Below are 19,378 nucleotides of genomic sequence, written 5' to 3' on the forward strand. Positions count from 1 at the left end.
TGGGTCTTTCCTGTGCTGTTCTCCTGATAGCAAGTCTCTTAAGATCTGATGGTTTCAAAAACAGGAGTTTCCCTGCACAAGCTCTCTTTTTGCCTGCTGCCATCCATGTAAGACGTGACTTGCTCCTCCTTGACCTCTGTCATGACTGTGAGGCTTTCCCAGCCACATGGAACTGAAAGTCCATTAAACCTCTTTCTTTTGTAAATTGCCCCGTCTCAGGTATGTGTTTATCAGCACCATGAAAACAAACTAATACACTCACAGACTCTAGGGGTGTGACCACCTCAGAATCTACTGGCCCCTCTTAGAACTCATGTCATTGCATCACACCATGTTTCCAGTTCCACCACATGACTGTCTTGCCAAAGCAATTACACTGTTTTACAGGATTGCGGTGGGGGGAAAGGCTTTCTAGAAGAAAACACACTTAACATTTTTAAATGAGTTTATCAAATTTTAACAAGCCATGAAGGACTTAGATTTTGCATGTTCAACAGATTGGTTGTCACAGAAGTTCTCTCATCTGGAAAATTATTTTATAAACTGAAGAGTATCCTGACCCAAAGTTTAGTCAATGGTAGAAGCACAGGAAGAGATAGGAAGTTTCTAGGATGAGACTGTCAGGCCTCAGGCTCAGTGCCACTACAGGCATTTGGAGACTGGATGGCTGACACTCACCCTGCCCTATGCACAGGAGAACTGGTCCTGGGTGCTCTATCTGCAACCTGCCTACGGGACTTCCCAGGCCCAGGGAGCACTCCATTCTACCCTACCCATCCCCCACCCACTGTAGCTGGTCTCTTTCCTCTGACCGCATCAACCTTTCTATCTGGAGGCATTTCAGGGAATCTGATTTCACAGCAATTTAGTCAGTTCACCAAATAATCACAGGACCTTTTTGGGACCTCAGGATGGGCAAATGGCCAACCATAGAGCTTTCTTTTTTTGAACTTCATGGCTTTGCTTTTTCTTAGAAGTACTGGTTTTCCTCAAAGGTGACTTTCTGAGTATTTAATGATGTGAAATGGAAGCTACATGTGGTTTCCTTTTGTGCATTTGCCACATAATCAAAAAATCATGAGGCAATTGCAGGGAAGGGGTATAGGAAACAAGTGCCCAGTCTAAAAGTTTAAGGGCTATTGCATGTGTTTGTCTGGGGTTAAGTATACTGACATCTAAAATTACTCTGCATATTCATATATTTAAGAACTAAAATTGACTGAACATATTCTTGTATCAGAAATGATGCTATGCACTTCACAATACTTCTATGAGGCTATCATCTTCATCTCCTTTTTATATATATGAGAATATCGAGTCTCAAAGAAGTAGAGAAATTTACTCCAGGTTATACTGCAGAAAGAGGCAAAACCAAGGTTTGAACTCAGGAATACTAAATCCTATCTCCTGAACCAGGTAAATGCCTAAGGAAGCCTCCTATATCTTCTCTCCCAAGTTCATGCATATTCAGCCCACATCAGGTTAATGCGCATGTTCAATCCACTGTTTTGGGAGAATGGATCAGTTGCCTTTCACAAAGATCATCCTTATTTCTGTCTTCTCACCACTGCTCCCTATAGAAAGCTTTTTACAAAATGAGCCCTCAAGAAGTATTGTTGACCAAGGAAACCAATCTAAAAGCGTTTTTTTTTTTTAAATCACCATGTAAAATTTACAGCTAATATATTCCCAGTGCCTTCTCATTGCACATTGTTTATTAATTTTTTTTTTTTTTTTTGAGACAAAGCCTTGTTCTGTTGCCCAGGCTGGTGTGCAGTGGCATGATCTTGGCTCACTGCAACCTCCACCTCCCAGCTTCAAGCGATTCTCCTGCCTCAGCCTCCCAAGTAGCTGGGATTACAGGCACCCCCCGCCACCACATCAACCTTTTTTTTTTTTTTTTTTTTTTTTTTTTTGTATTTTTAGTAGAGACAAGGTTTCACCATGTTGGCCAGGCTGGTCTCGAACTCCTGAGCTCAAGTGATCCGCCCACCTCGGCCTCCCAAAGTTCTAGGATTACAGGTATGGGCCACCAGGCCCAGCCTAAAATGTACTTTTCAATGCTTTGTTAGTAATATGGGAATCCAGATAATATAGGATTTAAGGAATTAAGATCAAACAGACCAGGTTCCAGTTTCTGCTCCATCTCTCTTAGCGGTTTCATGACCTTGAACGCACCCCGTAAGTGTCCCTAAGCACCAGTTTTCTCATCTGTGAAATGAGAATTATCACAATTCCCACTTTAGAGTTTTTGTGAAGATTAAATTAGACAATACATGCCAAATGTTTAACATAAAGTACATGTTCAATAAATGTTAGGTGATGACAATGATAAACACAAAAATGCCAGCAATTACTGCACATTTATAATATACCAGGTACTATGCAGTGCATTTACAGGCATGTCTCATTTAATCCTCATAGCAATCCTGTAAAAAAAGTCTTAATAAAACAGTCTGACCTCATCAGTAGCCACCCAAGGAAATCTAAGGTCAACACCCAAATCAATCACTCTTCATGTTGGGCATGGCCAAATATAATTACTATATTATACTAATAACTATAATCTAACTAAAAGGAAGGAGTTATTTTCGAGATCTGGATGGCTTCTTCCTTCTGGACCTAATTAGCCAGTGGAATCTAATTAAACAAGGAAAAGCAAAGAAAGTACTAGTTTGTGGAACTGGCAGGTTGCATGGGGTAAGATGGAAGGCTAAGCAAAAAAGCTCTGTTTATCTCCCTAAGAATTAGTCTCTGCCTCTCCTAAACTCCCAGGTACCTTGTACCTCTAGTTGAGCATTAATTGCTGCATATTTACGTATTGAAAACTTATTCCGAGGTGACAAGAGCAATGTGATTTTAACTGTCAAATGATCCCTCCTTTTCACAATTTATACACCTTTACTTTCCCCCAAAAATGACAGAATCCCAAACAGTCTTCATATTAGAGCTGCTCAGTCAAGTCCTCTTTAATTTGTTTGCTTCTTTGCTTTAGAAAACAAATGTTGATGAAAAGGGAGGGAAAAGGCCACCTCAGTCAACTAAGCAATGGAAGTCAAGTCCCAAAAGCATTTTATCAAGACCAGGACTAGTGTTTCAATTCTCCTTTTATGAATGAAAAGAAAAGAATTATCTCAGAATTATACTGACCAATGAAAACAAGTATTCTGAGACAATAATCTCAAGTAAATTAAGTGTGTTGGGGCTTTGCATCACTCAAAATTTAGTCAGGAAAGTGAAAACCTGTCTAGCTATTTTAATCAAAGTAATATAATAAAGAGATTGTTTATGCAGGGATGGAAGCATCAAGAAGCCAAACAGAAGTTTGCTGGGGCACTCTGAAAATTAGCAACAGCAGGTCAGAGGGAAAGAGAAGGAAGGCAGGGTCACCAGAGCCTAAAGCCAGAGCTGTCTGATGGGGGCCAGACCATGGGGGAGTTGACCAGCAGAACTGGGACCACGGAGGCAGGGTCTATTGAAAAAGAGTTGAAGCCATGAAGAAGGCATGTCTGAGGTGGAGAGAGAAAGGAGGAAAACTATGGCCTCTTCCCTCCTCCTTGAGTCTTCTGCTAGTACCTCACTGTCTTAATCTGTTCAGGTTCCTGTAAGAAAAATACCACAGCCTAGGTGGCTTAAACACAGGATATATTTCTCATAGTACCGGAAGCTAGGAAGTCCACTGGCAGATCTGATGTCTGAGGAGGACCCTCTTCCTGGCTTGTAGACAGCTGCCTTCTTCCTGTATCTTCACATGGCTGAGAGAGAGAGATCATCTTTCTCACGTCTCTTTTTATAAGGGTACTAATTCACCCTCATGATCTAATTACCTCCCAAAAGCCCTACCTCCAAATACCATCACATTGGAGATTAGACTCCAGCATATGAATTCTGAGGGGACACAAATATTCAGTCCATAACATTCTCCTTAGTCAAATATACCAAAAGCAATTGGCAGGGGAAGCTGGGAAATGTAGTTCCCTGTGATACAGAGAAGAGCAGAGGAAGGACAGTAGGGAATGGGCCTGAATGCAAATAGGCAAATGACTGGCAAGGCTTCCTGCCTGCCCCATTGGAAGAGCCCAGAAATGCAGAATCTACCAGTTTGCTTGGTAGGTCATTGTCATCCAATATTCTACTTAAAGAATTAAAAAGTATTTAACCTGCTAGATTTAATGTGTGGATTTCCAAGTTGGATTCACTTTGAGATTCTTAGTTCTAACAAAAATCAAGCCTACCTAGCAAATCCGTATGCTTCAAGACTGGTCACCTCACAGCTCCTCCAGCCAGGTATTGCTCTACCCACCCCTCACCCCAGCCAGGCTCTGCTGCACTATGCCCACAATTTCTCCACACTAACTTCTCCCAGAACTGATCCAGTCCCCCTCAAGCACTAGGACCACGTGTTGCTCAACTTACACTACTTGATATTCATCACTGTCAAGCATGTGGGTCACTCAGTAGACATTTGTTGAATAAATAAATGAATATAAGTAACTGCAGGAGACAAGTATGCTTCTTATATCACTACAAATGGTCTGTGTTTTTTAAGCATACTTGTTATGGACTGAATGTGCTCTCCCAAAATTAATATGTTGATGCCTAATCCCCAATGTGATGGTACTTGGAGGTGGGACTTTTGGAAGGCATTTAGGTTGTAAGGGTGGAGCCCTCATGACTGTGTTTTGTGCACTTATAAGCAGAGACCAAAGAGCTAGCTTGCTCTTTCCACCGTGTAAGGATACAGATACAGCAAGGTGGCAGTCCACAACCCAGAAGAGGGGCCTCACCAGAACCCGATCATGCTGGAATCCTGGTCTCAAGACTTTCAGCCTCCAGAACTGTAGGAAACACATTCTTATTGTTTATAAGCCATTCAGTCTATGGTACTTTCTCATAGCAGCCCAAACTAAGACAGCATTCAAAAAAGTAAACTTTTGGCCAGCGCAGTGGCTCACACCTATAATCCCAACACTTTGGGAGGTCAAGGCGGGTGGATCACCTGAGATCAGGAGTTCCAGACCAGCCTGACCAACATGGTGAAACCCCGTCTCTACTAAAAATACAAAAATTAGCTGGGCATTGTTGTGGATGCCTGTAATCCCAGCTACTTGGGAGGCTGAGGCAGGAAAATCGCTTGAACCCAGGAGGAGGAGGAGGTTGCAGTGAGCTGAGATCACACCGTTGCATTCCAGCCTGGGCGACAAAAGCGAAACTCCATCTCGGAAAAAAAAAAAAAAAGGAAAAGAAAAGAAAACTTTCATCATTATTAATAGAAGTTCCATGTTAGAAAGTGTTGCTGTGAAAAATTAAATGCTAGGATAGCCAAGTTAAGCTGGTTTATTACAGGACTTCTTAGAGCTTTCAATAAGTTAATGTGCATTTTAAGTTTCCAAGAGAAGAAAGGAGTAGGAAGCATTTCTCAAACATATTTGATCACAGAAGGCTTTTTGCACCTCACATTGCCATCCGTGACAATGCATTTTGACTGACCCAACCAACAGCCATTCCCTGGCCCCTTCCCTTTCTTTCTTTTTAACAGAAGTCTGACTTTGTTTGGGTAGTGGCATTGCCAGCCCCAGAGCATGAATCATGATGTGTTTGATGGCAATCCTGGCAATCCTGTCCCTTTGCTGAGTACTCACTTTCCTGGTGTCCCTTACAGCTAAGGAGGCCCACACCATGCGACCCAGTGCTATCCAGGAGGCCACAAAGGAAGTCAGATTGGAGGATCTGGGCAGTTTTCCTCCCTGATGAAAGGACCTTTGGACTTTTCTAGCTGCACCTTTTCTTAATGCTTGCAATGTTGTCACAGGGTGATGCCAAATAGAGCTCTGACTCTGGTGGTTTCAAAACACAGGCAGGTGGGACCTATGTACCGCTCTCTTAATCTGGCAGGCTTGTGACTGCTTCAGTAATAGAGCCAAGCAGAAGTGATGTGCTATGTAACTTCTGTAGCTGGAACACTTGCCTTGCATCCCTGAGCTTCTATGTAACAAGTTCAATAGCCCTAAGTGGGCCAGCTACGAGAAGCCCAAGCCACAGAAAGAAGCCAAGTGTAGGTGCTCTGATTGACAGTCTCTGCTGAGCTTTTCCTTTGAGCCACCCTAGTAAAGGCACCAGACAGTAAAATTTTAAAAGCCTCTACAAGATTCTAGCCTGCAGTTGTTCAAGTCTTCCCAATAAAAGCCCCAGAAATTGTAGAGCAGAGATAATCCAGACCCACTTTGCCCTGTTTGAATTCCTAATCCACAGAATCTGTCAGCAAAACAAAACAGTTGTTTTATACCACTAAATATTGGGGCTATGCTGTGATATAACAATAGATAATCAGAACAGACTCTCTCACAATCCTAAGAGAAAAGCCAAGAGGATCACAGCAATGCTGACCTAGAACCCCAAGCTGACCTTTAAACGGCACCATCCCTAACCCCAAACTACTTCATATGCAAAATAATTACATATCTTTGTTGCTTAAGCCACAGTTAGTCAAAAGCATCCCTAAATGATAGGCTACACTGCTGCTCAGGATCACAGATTCAGGTCAAGGCTCCATCGCCGGCTTGCTGGTCTTTCCATTTCAGGTCTTTCGCACCCTCCACAAACTGCCATCGGAGTGAATTTTCTAAAACACACTCTGAGCCCATCACTTCCTTGTTTAAATCCTCAAAGGTTCCCCATCACTTTGCAGTGGTGCATAGCTGCAGTAGGCAACAGAATTATCTGGAAGAACTTCCTAAAAATCCGAAAGTCTGAGCCATTCCAGTCCCTAAGAATCAGGTATGTGTATGTGCAAAAAACTCCTCAGGTGATTCTGATGACAAGTCTAGTTAAGAACCAGGGAAATCTTCCCTCACCTTCCTCTCTCCAGGCAGAATTTAACGCTTCCTCTTCTGTGCTCCCATGGTAACTTACTGACACTTTTCTTATCATATAACAACATTTTAAAAATTTCTATCACCCTTACCAGATAAGGAGACAAGAGAGGTCGAGAATCCCATCACACAGAACATTGGATCCCCAGCACCTAACATGCTATCTTGAAGACAGTAAGCGCTCAAATACTTTGATGAATAGATAACGAATACAGAAAAATAAACCCCTAATGTTTCTGCCTCCAAAGGCAGGTCTGTTTCATCTGAACATTACTTTCTGCCAACTGAGCAAACAAACCAAGAAAAATATAGACAACTGCAAATTAGACAAAAATGTGGCATTTATCATTTACCAGGCTCTGGCTTGATCAGCCAAAGTGGCCTGAAAACCCAAGGGCCAATCTTTTTCTCCAACGATCAAGAAGCTAGAGAAGATACAATGGAATCTGACAGTGCAAATCACATTCTGAAAACACCCTGGTCCTGTGACTTCATGTGCACCTTGCAAATGCCTCTATGACTAAGCTGTGATTCATACTCTCAGCAAATAACCAAGGATGACCTCCTGGAACCAGTCCAAACAGTAAGTTTTATCAAGAGTGGTTTCCCAAGAAAGCGACTTAATTATATAACCTGCAGGGTGTAGAGGGCATGATCACCAGTCACACAGAGGGGGACAATCTCTCATTTCCCCAAATCTCTATTCTCTGAAACATAATTTATCCCAATTTCAAGAGTATTTCTACACCACATTCTATAAAATAAACTTTGTGGTCTACTTATTCGCAAGTACACTGGGGGACAGAAGGGTGATGAGAACATATCTACTAGATGTCAAGCACTGTGCTAGGTGCACCCATACCCTTTCTCATTTTATATCCATAAAAACCAACAGGTAATATTCTCTTTTTAGAGAAAACTGGGGTTTAGAGTAGTTAACTTTTCCAAAATTGTACCACTGGTAATGGGCAGAGCTGAGATTCAGACCATGTTAGGTGGGGCCAGAGCGTACTTGATCCACTCCCTCTTACTTCTCCCCACTCCCCCAAGGCCTTATCCTCTCTGTGCTCTATCAGATCCAAGAAAAGAGGAAAGTAACGCTGCTGAACCCCATGCTAAGTACTTTCTGAGCATTAGCTCCTTTAATCTCTACCAAATCTATGACATGAATATTTTTCTCCCCAGTTTACAGATAAACCCACTGATACTTGGAACAGTTAAGGAATGTGACCAAGATCACACAGCTAGCGGCAGATATGGAATTTAATTCAAAGATCATGTTCTTTCCACCTCCCCATGCTATCCCTCTTCTCCACTCTAAATATAAGTTTCACGGGGTTTTTCCCTAAATGACAGATACACATATAACAAAGAGAAAGAAATAAGCAATGCAGCAGCCCTGAAGGTCTTGTTAAAATCTTCAAAGGCCTCTTCAGAAGTAGCTATCACCCATCCAGTGCTTTTCTGTCTGACGATCCTTCCCAGATGTGTGATCTCATATGATCCTCATGGCATCCTTGAAAGGTAAGTACCAACACTCCCAATTTCCAGAGCAGGACATTAAAGCTCAGAGAGGTTAAGCAACCTGACCAAGGTTACACTGCTACAAAATGCTTGAAAAGTGGACTCAAACCATGTTTTAGAGGCCAAAGCCCACCATCTTCCCACCTAACAAAGAGGGTCCTCTTGGGAACCCTTTGACTGGCTCAGAAGAAAAAGGAGAACACAGTTATTGGAAAAGATTCCTTATCTTAGGGAAGAAGTTCTTCAATGTATCTGGTTCTCCAAGGCAGACTGAAATGAGCTAGAAAGACTTCAAACATCTCCTTAAGTCCACCCCCATCACGGAGTGAAAGGATATTGTCCTTCCATGATCCACAATTGGAGTAACACTGGACTCACAAAGCCTAAGTGTCGTTTGATCTCACTATGACTCTGATGGACCCGCCTGTGAGGAGGGTGGGGATCTGTGGAGAGTTTACAGCCAACTTCCCAATCAGGCCAGCACACACTCAAGTTTATTTTTAATTCCTGTTTATTACTCTAACAGATAAATGGGCACGAACCGTCAAGCCCCACTCCATTCCTTTCAGAAAAAAAACTGGAGGGTTACTTTTCCACATCCACAGTCTAGAGGATGGGAAGCATCACATTCTCTCTGCAAAAAGAGCATGATACTTCTTGTTTTCTTTCCAGGGGAAATTAAAAACCTAAGAAACCATAGTATGGTGGCAGAAACTTCAACAATAGTGACCTTTTTGTTTTTGCTTTTTGAAGTATCATTCATTAAGCACATATATGCCAGATGCTATGCTGTGTTACAAACATTATTCCTCTTGGTTTTTTTGTAGTTGTTTGTTTTTGAGACGGAGTCTAGCTCTGTCACCCAGGCTGGAGTGCAGTGGCGCAATCTCGGCTCACTGCAACCTCCGCCTCCTGGGTTCAAGCGATTCTCCTGCCTCAGCCTCTAGGGTAGCTGGGATTACAGGTGCCTGCCACCACACCCAGCTAATATTTGTATTTTTAGTAGAGACAGGGTTTCACTGTGTTGGCCAGGCTGGTCTCGAACTCTTGACCTTGTGATCCGCCCGCCTCGGCCTCCCAAAGTGCTGGGATTACAAGCGTGAGCCACTGCGCCTGGCCTGTTCCTCTTAATCCTTATGCCACTCAATGGGGATTTTTGTTGTTTATTGTTTTTTTCTTTTCTTACCTAAACACTGGATCACCAGTGAATTTTTTTTTTTTTTTTTTTTTAGGAGACAAGGTCTCACTCTGTTGCCCAGGCTAGAATGCAGTGGCATGATCATTGCTCCCTGCAGCCTCAAACTCCTATGCGCAGGTGATCCTACCTATAGGAAATTACATTATCAATCCTGATTTACAGGTAAGGAAGCCCAAACACAGATTGTTAAGGAATGTTCATGAAATCAACAACTTCTCAGAAGCAGGGTTGACATTTGGGCCCAAGTTTACCCAGCTCCAAAGCCAGTGTTTTCATCCACGATATACTACTGCCTCTACAAGCTTTCCTCCACCACCTACCTATTATAGCACCATCCCATCGAAGACCTTTAAGATCACAGTACATGGATCTGTAGACATGAACCCATTTTTGCCCCTGTTGAACTTTTACAAAAGTAAACTGGCAGTTTCGTTTCTCAGTTACCACTAGAATTAAGTCAGAGGGACTATAATTTTTTTTTTTTTTTTTTTAATGAGACGAAGTCTCACTCTGTCACCCAGGCTGGAGTGCAGTGGTGCGATCTCAGCTCACTGCAACCTCCACCTCCCAGGTTCAAGTGATTCTTTTGCCTCAGCCTCCCAAGTAGCTGGGATTACAGATGCACCTGGCTAATCTTTGTATTTTTAGTAGAGGCAGGGTTTTGCCATGTTGGCCAGGTTGGTCTCGAACTCCTGACCTCAAGTGATCCACCTGCCTCAGCCTCCCAAAGTGCTGGGCTTACAGGCGTGAGCCACCATGTCTGGCCCCAAAATTTTCAAAACTACACATCTGATGTATCTGAATCACAAGCCTAAAGATGCAATGTTTTATACTCATGATTGTGATCCTATGGTTGATTCTATATTTGTTATGTACTTTAAGCAAGAAAGGATATCATTAAACTGTTGTCATACGGCGTAAGACTTTAAAAGCATCTCTTCAATTACATATAATTGACCCTCTGCTGACTTTCTTAAGATTTTTAAAAATCCAGATTCAAGTAAATATTGAAAATAATGTCATTTTAATTTCTTTGTCTGGCCATCCCACTCTAGAAAAGACTGTGACCATCCTCTGCTGCCCTGAAAAATCTAAGGTTTTTTATTCTTATTAAGGAAATCGTGTTTCCTTATGTACATTTAGAAAAAAATACAGGAAGGTTGCCTACCTCAGAAAAGAACTCGTCCATAAAAGCCGTGTTGTCGATAGCAATCTCAACCTCATCAGTATCATCATCCTGTGTCAGCTGCTTCTGCAAAAGGCAAAAAAGAGCAGAGTGAGACTAAAAACAAAATAAATGGCTAACATTATTGAATGCTCATGAAGTACTAGGAACTATATTCAGCATTTTACACACAATTTCCTTTAAAACTCATAACAGCTCTCTGATATATCAAACTCTGGTGTCTCAACATCTGAAATTAAATCCTAGCTCTACCAATTGCTGGGTTTTGTGTGTGTGTGTGTGTGTGTGTGTATGTGTTTTCTTTCAGGGGGTGAGGGGTGAGAAAGGGAGGAACCGGCAAGTTACCTATCTTGCTGTGCGTTGGTTTCCTTATCTGTTAAATGCTGATAACAACACTACCTGCTTCATAGGATTGTGTAAGGTATAAAAGATATAATGAATATAGGATGCTTTTGCATGGTGCCTGGTACACTGTAAGTTCAACACATGCTAGGTTTTGTTGCTGTTGGTGGTGGTGGTAGTTACTGTAACTCACTACAGTTGAGGAACCTAAAACTTAGGGAGGTTAGGTAACTTGGCAAAAACCACACAGCTAAAACACGGCAACAGGTAGAATTGAACTTATCTTTTGGATCTGAACCCCAGGGTTGCTAAACCCTTCTCCACACTGTTCAAACAGGTTCCAGACACAATTCCTACAAAGCACAAGCTTTCAATTTTCACATTAGGAGTAAAGATTTTCCTGTTTTCAGAAACCACCTATCACAAAGGAAACAATGCTATGTCACTCCCTGTCAGAAACTCCTGTTTATAAGAAAGAGGAAGCTCTCCCCCGGCCCCCAGCCACCTCTGGGGACCCAAGCTTTCTCAATCTCATTCAACTTCCTCTGTAAAAATTCACAAAATGGTCATCTAAACGAAGTGATTCCATTCCCACCCAGCATAAGGTCCTGAGCTGTTTCTACATTCCTCTTCAATGTTCTTCCCAGACAGCTGCTGCACAGCACATTGCTGATTTCTAAGCACAGGGACTGTTGTGAAAGGTGGAGGTGAGGCAGGGGATAAACCCCCCATGCCTGCTTCTTCACAAGCTTCAGCAGCCTCTGACCCCCTAAGTCTAAGATATAGCACTCTCGAACACTCAAACTCCATGGGCAATGAATGCCACCAGAAGCCTCTTTCCTTCACCCACTACCATCCCCCTGAATCCACAGCAGAAGTTGTTAGTGGGAAAACCTATGGCTATTTGGGATTCTCCAGCCATGCGGAGAGTCTCTTGATTGGCTCCCCCAGCATCTCATTCTCTGGCTGGTCTGCAACAATCAGCATCCCCAGCTTAATAGCCACATTCAAGGGAGTTGAATTTGAGGGCACTGCTACCACCTCCCTGATCAACTTCCCCAAACTCACAACTGACCATGTCCCTCTGCCACGTAACGTCATCCAAGGATAGCTCAACTCCTAGAATTTAAAGGCCCAGTGCCTAACAGAGCACGTGGGGCCCTTTAAGATCCAGCTCCACCCATACTTCTTCTATGATGCACACTCTAGACAAGCAAGCACCTGGACACACCATTTTCTGGACACACCATTCTTTTAGATCACTCTATCACACAGGGAGTCCTGCTGAAAGGCGTTGGTCCAACTGACAAAAATTTCCTTAGCCCTTAAAACTCAGCTCGGACAACCTCTGTATGCCTGACCTGGGCATGGCTCCCACATGCAAAAGTTAAAACCTCCCTAAGCTTCCACTGCACTTTGCACAAACTTTCGACACCAACCATCACAGCCCTTTACTCACCCCTTTACTCACCTGTCTTTCCCCACTGACTACAAACTCCTGGAGATTCTGCGGGTGGGAGTTGGGGGGCAGGGGGGGCAAGTTTATGCAGGAGGACTCACTCTGTTGCCCAGGCTGGAATGCAATGGCGCAATTACAGCTCACCCCACCTTCAGCCTCCTGGGCCCAAGTGATCCTCCTGCCTCAGCCTCCCAAATAGCTAGGACTGCAGGCATGCACCACCAGGCCCCGCTACATTTTTTTATTTTTTTGTAAGGATGGGGGTCTCACTAAGTTCCCCAAACTGGTCTCAAAATCCTGGCCTCAAGTAATCCACCCGCCTCAGCTTCCCAACGTGCTGGGATTATAGCTGTGAGCCACTGCACCCAGCTGAAGTGGATACTTGCATGTGTGTCTGTGTCTGCTCGAAACACCTTCCTCTGTGGAGCAACCCCTCATGCCCTCCACATGATTTGGGGGAGTCGATCAACCGTGACCCAGGCTCCCTGAGGAATCTGAATTGTGAAAGGAGTCTGAAGTGAATGGGCCCGAGTCAGTCGATGGCTGCCCCCAGAGATGTCCATGAAATTCCCAGAGCTGCCCTCGTTCCCATGCTTCCCACAACACCCCTTGGCTTTGGGCAGGTTCTACAGATCTTCCCTAGTCTTCTTTCAATGAGTTGAACAGTATCCTCCTAATATGTCTTTTTTAAGTTCATTTAGCCAGACTTGGGTTTTGTCACTTGCAATTAAAACTGAGCACTGTACTTGTCATTAATTAATTTATTCCACATTTCCTGAGTGCTCACCCTGTACCAGGCATATAATAGAAATTTAACCAATTTTAGCTGAATAAATAACTAGCTTCCACAGAGACTAGCAGCCAGGATTCACCGTCAGTTTCTAAAGTTTGAGACAAAATGTTCCCTTCATCAAGTATCATCAACTCTCAGGCCCCTCAGCAACCTCTAGAGAGTTCCAGCTCCCAAGAGGTTCAATGTAACCCGGTCTTCCTCTAGAAGAGTAAGTCAATAAGCTTTCTGGGGAGTATCCTTTCTTCAGAGTCATCTAGAGAATTACTGAGGGGACAGACCTCAAGTATATCTGTATACATACATATACCTACACACACACACTCCCCACATACACACACACCCTATACATACACACACTCCACACATACACCCGCCCACCCACACCCCACATACACACACCCTACACATAAACACACACCCTACACACATACACTCCACACATATTCCCACCCACATACACTCCACATACACACACCCTACACATGTACATTCCATACATACACCCCTACCCCTTCATATACCTTTCATACACATACAGCACACACACACACACACACCCCTTACACACACACCCTATACACACATGCTACACACGTACACACACTCCACACACACACCCACACCCATTCGACATACATACACCCTACACAGACTCCACACATACACCCACACCCATTCCACATACACAAACACCTAACATCCACTCTACACATACACCCACACCCATTTCACATACACACACATCCTACACACACACACTCCACACATACACCCACACACACTCATAACCCTCCCACACACATCTACAAGCTCCCACACACCGACACCCACAACCCACACCGCACTACACACATACACCCACATTCCAACACACCCCCTCCAAATACACACCCACACACACCCACACACCCTCCCCCCCACACACAAACACATACATATATCCACACACACACACACACACGTATACACTACAAGACATCAATTCAGTCTTCAAACACATGTGTTAAGGAAATGGGAAGAGGCTACCATCATGGGATGGATTAAAGGAAGTTTCCAGAAGCTGGGAACAACTGTGACCTGGAGCACGGGAGGCAGACACCTATCACTCCATCATGACGTAAGTTCTCGAGACCCCTAGTATCCATACAGGGATTCCCCACATCCACAATGGCTACTTCTTGGCTTTGAGCAGATCTAGCCAGGCAGCCTGGTCGCCTTCAGTGAGAATCTGTGAAATGGGCAAAGGGAAACCTAGGTCCAAAACCTGCTGTTACCAATTACTGGCTGGGATGCCTCAGTCAAGTCCCGAACCTCTCTGAGTTTCTAACCTGTAAGTAGTAATACCCCCACAGACCTTATGACCTTTATGAGGACTGAAAGAGATCACATATGGAAAGCACAATACCAGGCATATATCAGCGCCTAACCCCATTGACCCGCTGAAGAGATGTGGGTCTACATGAGCAGAATCCCCTGTGAGTCATCACTGTCCGCACCCATCCTCCTCTTCCTCCTCCTCCTCCACAGGAAGTTCTCAAACTAAAGGCTAAGTCAGTAAGATCGGCTCCATGGCAACATAATGGCCAGGGCTCTATACCAGGGTCCGTCACATGCTACTCACTGAACATAAAACAGATGGTTTAAGCCCTCTGAGCCTCAAAAATATGGAATCAACCTAAGTATCCATCAATGGATGATTGGATAAAGAAATGTGTGTGTCCCTGTTTCCCAATACATGTGTGCAGGGGAGTAGATGACAAGAAATTACTTAATGGATACAATGTGTACTATTTGGATGATGGATACACTAAAAGCCCAGACCTCACTACTATGCAATAGAGCCATGTAACAAAACCACACTGCTACCTCCCTGTAAAGTTACACACATGTAACACATCTCTGAGCCTCAATTTCCTCATCTATAAAATAGTAATAATAGAGTATTTTTGGACCTTCCTTGAGTAGCAGACCCCGTACCATTACAACAGCCTCCTGACCATACCCACTTCCATTATCTCTCTGGTCCAATCCCATTATGTCCCTGTTTCCCAATACATGATGGTTCCCTATTACTTACTGTGTAGAAGTCCTCAGCCTGTCTGTCATAACCCTTTGGAAGCTGACCATATTTGTGTGTTTAGCTATATTCCCACTATTCTCCCCCAGACACCTTCTGCTCATCAACTTGATCTCCTCATGTCTTCTGCACACATCCCATTGCTTCCTGCTCCTGGGCTTTCTTAATACCATGCCCCCTCATTCCCAACCACCATCAATAGTCATATTAGCACTATGTCCCCTTATTCCCAATCACAACCAATATTCATATACTACTCTGCTATTCAAACACAATTCTTAAGGCCTGGCACAGGGCCCATTTCTCCCACAAAACTTGCCCCACTTCATGTTTATCAAATAGTTTAATGAGTTGCAGTCTCAACTTCAAGCTCAATTTTAACCAACTTGAAGTCAGGAATAGTATCTCGTAAGTGTTACTAGTATCTCCTGGGCACCTGACACAAGGCTGGGCACATAGAAAGTTGAAGTTGATATCAACTGACTGAATCTGCCTGTCACATGCAATGTGATTGCATGCCTACCAGCACTGCCAAAACGTACTCTTTGGTTTTACTGCAACAGAGAGAATCCCTGCAAAATCCACCCCTCTTCCCTGCCTCCTTCTTCTATAAGAAATATATGCTATCTGCCAGGGATGCTGTGAGAATTCAATACGATAATATTTTAAAGTTCCCTATGCAATGTAGAGCACACAGTAAGAACTCAATAAAGCAACCATATATAAGATCTGGCCAAGTCAACTTCTCTATAGCTTTGACCTGGATATGAGTATCTTTAGATACAGGACTTTCAGAGCTGAATGCAATGTTAAAGATTTTACCATCAAATCCCCTCACTTAGAAAAGGGGAAACGTTGAGGTTGAATTCTGGGTCCCTGAACTCTTTTTACTTTCTGTCCAGAGAGGAGGTCTAGACAGAAACCAGGGGGAAACCAAGGCCCAAGATGAAATAATGAGTTACTGACACAGAAAGGAATAGAACCCAGGTTTCTGGATTTCCATTTTCCCATGCAGAGTTTTTCCCACTGTAGCATGCCACTTCCAAAAATACAAAATAACAACAACAAAGTTTGGTCCAGATCAGAAAACTCAAGGAAGAGGCCATCATCGCATGTTATCTGGAGTCACATGAAACTGAAGCTACCAGCAGGCTTCCCTACAGAGCAAGCTCAACCAATCCCAGGGCAAGGGCTCCTGCCCTTCTGACACACATGTGCTCTCTTGCAGATCTAGAGGCATCAGAACCCAAGGGCAAGGAAAGCACACAATGCCCTTATCTTCAGCCCACATGACTGAGCTTAGCCAAGAAGAGAACTTCAGCATCTTTATCAAAGAATCAATGTATGTGGTAATAGGAACATCACAGTAGCTGCAATATCAGCCACAATAAAAAACATACAAGTGAACCACAAGCCCAGCCATCAACTTCCTCCCCTCCCCAACCTCCAGATGCCTCTCGCCCCAGGAGATGAGAGATATCACCAATGATTAGGCAACACTGAACTCCAACCTGGGATCTATCTCCCCCGACCCTACCCCTAAAGTGTGCGCCCAAATCCAGAAAGGACAGCCAGGGCTATGACCTCCTCTCTGGACAGAAAGTAGAAAGAGTTCAGGGGCCCAGAATGCAACCTCAAGCAACTGAACTGCAATTCCTCTCTCTCAAGGCGCAGTGTCTTTGTCTCCACTGCCTTCTCTATCATTGTTAGTCTATCTGACCACAGGTTCCTCTCTTCATTAGCTCATATAATTTATAAAAATATTTGCAACCCATAGAGCCCCTAGTAGGTGCTAGGTGGCCACAAGACACTAGCTGCTTTGTGTACATCACGTCAACGAATCCCATCTGCAGTACGTAGTTGAGAACGTGCAGGTCAGAGAAGGTGTAAGTTATTCAAGGTCTCCCAGCCACCGATTTGCCGAAACAGGGCTCAAGCTTAAGTCATCTGTCCTAAGCCCTTCTTATCGCACTGCACGCTGCTCAGGGCAGCCTGTCACTGAGAGCAGCTGGGGCCCAGAAGCTAAGCAGCCCAACCCTGCAGAAAGCATCCTGGGCTGAGAGAGTGGAGCTGTGGCCCTTTGGGGACAACATTTGTTTCCATTAAGCCTTTCTCATCAATTAAGGAGGGGCTTGGCTTTCCAGTGCAGATTTGTGGAAACCCAGGAAACTTCACATGTGCCTCAGAAACCCCACTCAGGGTACTCAGGGAGTGGGGAACCAATGGGGGGACGTAGCCATCCTGAGCCTCACCCCCTTTCAATCTGCAGAGCTTTACTTTTATCTGCTTTATACACTGGGGTTCAATATAAGATTTCATTTTAAGAAAGAGTCCTAATGCCACAAAAGAAAGAAAAAAAGTTGGAAAATCACAGAAATAGATGAACAAGTGCTTTCTAAAAAGAAAGAGTTTGTCCCTCCTTTCCAAGTTAAAACACATCTGCAACGTCAGTTTAAATCATCAGCATCTCCTTAAGAATTTTTACAAATCACAGCAGCAAGGCAGAATGAGACAAAGAAAAAGGAAGTCATTCCAGATGAAGAGCACACTGTTCACCAACTCTGATTCTCTTCCTGCCACAGGTGCCAGACCCCAGGCAGACAAAAGGGTCCCAGGACAAGGCAGAAAGCCCAGGAGCCCCCAGGAAAGTTTCTGGGTCAAAGAAATAATAGACGGGAAAGGGTATATCTGGTCCTTAACTTCCCACAGTGGGGCATTAAAGATTTGTGGGCCGGTGGGGCAGCACCCCTCCTGGCACGACCAAGTGAGTACAAATTCTTGCACCTTCTCTTCTCCAAATTTAAACAATTATTTCTCTGGAGACACAGATGCTTCTTTATAAACCCAGATTATCTCCCAATAAATTTAACTCAAAGAGACAATGACACACCTGAGGTTTGTTTGTTTGTCTGAGACAGAGTCTCGCTCTATCTCCCAGGCTGGAGTACAGTGGTGCAATCTCGGCTCACTGCAGCCTTTGCCTCCTGTGTTCAAGTGATTCTCCTGCCTCAGCCTTCCAAATAGCTGGGATTACAGGCGCACACCACCACACCCAGCTAATTTTTCTATTTTTAGTAGAGACAGGGTTTCACCATGTAGCTCAGGCTGGTCTTGGACTCCTGACCTCGGGTGATCCACCCGCCTCGGTCTCCCAAAGTGCTGGGATTACAGGCATGAGCCACCGCACCCAGCCTGACGCCTGGTTTTTCTTGTCCTTGCTACCCACTTCTCCCAACTGCCTCCCTCCAAATGAGGGTCTGGGGATTACTAAAGACAAACACCACCACTTACAAAGGCTACACAGACACATATACACACACACACACACACCCCCATGCACACACTGCCCAACATCTGGTTTTTCCAGTCCCTCTTCTTTAAAGAGCCAGAAATTCTGAGTGTAGGTTCTCAACAGGCACTCCATGCTCTCTGTTTCCTATGTGAAGAGTCAAATGACTCTTCTCCAGTGCCCAGTTCTCTCACTAAGCTGTGCTTTCTCTTCCAGTGAAACCCTCCCAGTGGGCACACTTCCCCTTTTCACTTAATTCCATCTTCCCCAACACACTCATCAGATGAAATCAAGAGGAAATTGACAGATAATGATATCCTAAGTGAGCCTCATGCTTTTACTTTGAAGAAAGCCCTAGGTGAACAACTTGAGGAAAGAATTAGCCCTATTTGAAAGATGAAGACATTGCAGAATAAATCCTATCAGTGAGCTCAAGGCCAGTGAGCCAGTGGACAACTAGGCAAGAGCCAAGGTCCCTGAGGACCCCACTCCACTCAGTGTGCCCTAACAATAATAATAATAATAATAATAGATAATGTGTGTGTGTGTTGTTGCAGGCACTTATGTGATTTCAAATGTATTAATTCTCACATCAACCCTCTGAGGGACAAATATTACTTTCCCCAGTTTCAGATAAG

At 44.0% G+C, this 19,378-nt stretch overlaps 1 protein-coding gene across 3 annotated transcripts in view; it reads right to left on the reverse strand.

Annotated features, from left to right (window-relative positions):
- STX3 (syntaxin 3) overlaps positions 1-19,378 on the reverse strand; it is a 48,122-nt gene that overhangs the window by 18,244 nt on the left and 10,500 nt on the right. For all 3 annotated transcript variants that reach the window (XM_002821734.4, XM_024255086.3, XM_054524330.2), the window contains exon 2: positions 10,763-10,846. In XM_002821734.4, the coding sequence (XP_002821780.2) occupies positions 10,763-10,846 (84 nt within the window). The remainder of the gene's footprint in view (positions 1-10,762; positions 10,847-19,378) is intronic.

The sequence above is a fragment of the Pongo abelii genome, chromosome 9, assembly GCF_028885655.2.
Source record: "Pongo abelii isolate AG06213 chromosome 9, NHGRI_mPonAbe1-v2.0_pri, whole genome shotgun sequence".
NCBI classification, from domain to species: domain Eukaryota; kingdom Metazoa; phylum Chordata; class Mammalia; order Primates; family Hominidae; genus Pongo; species Pongo abelii.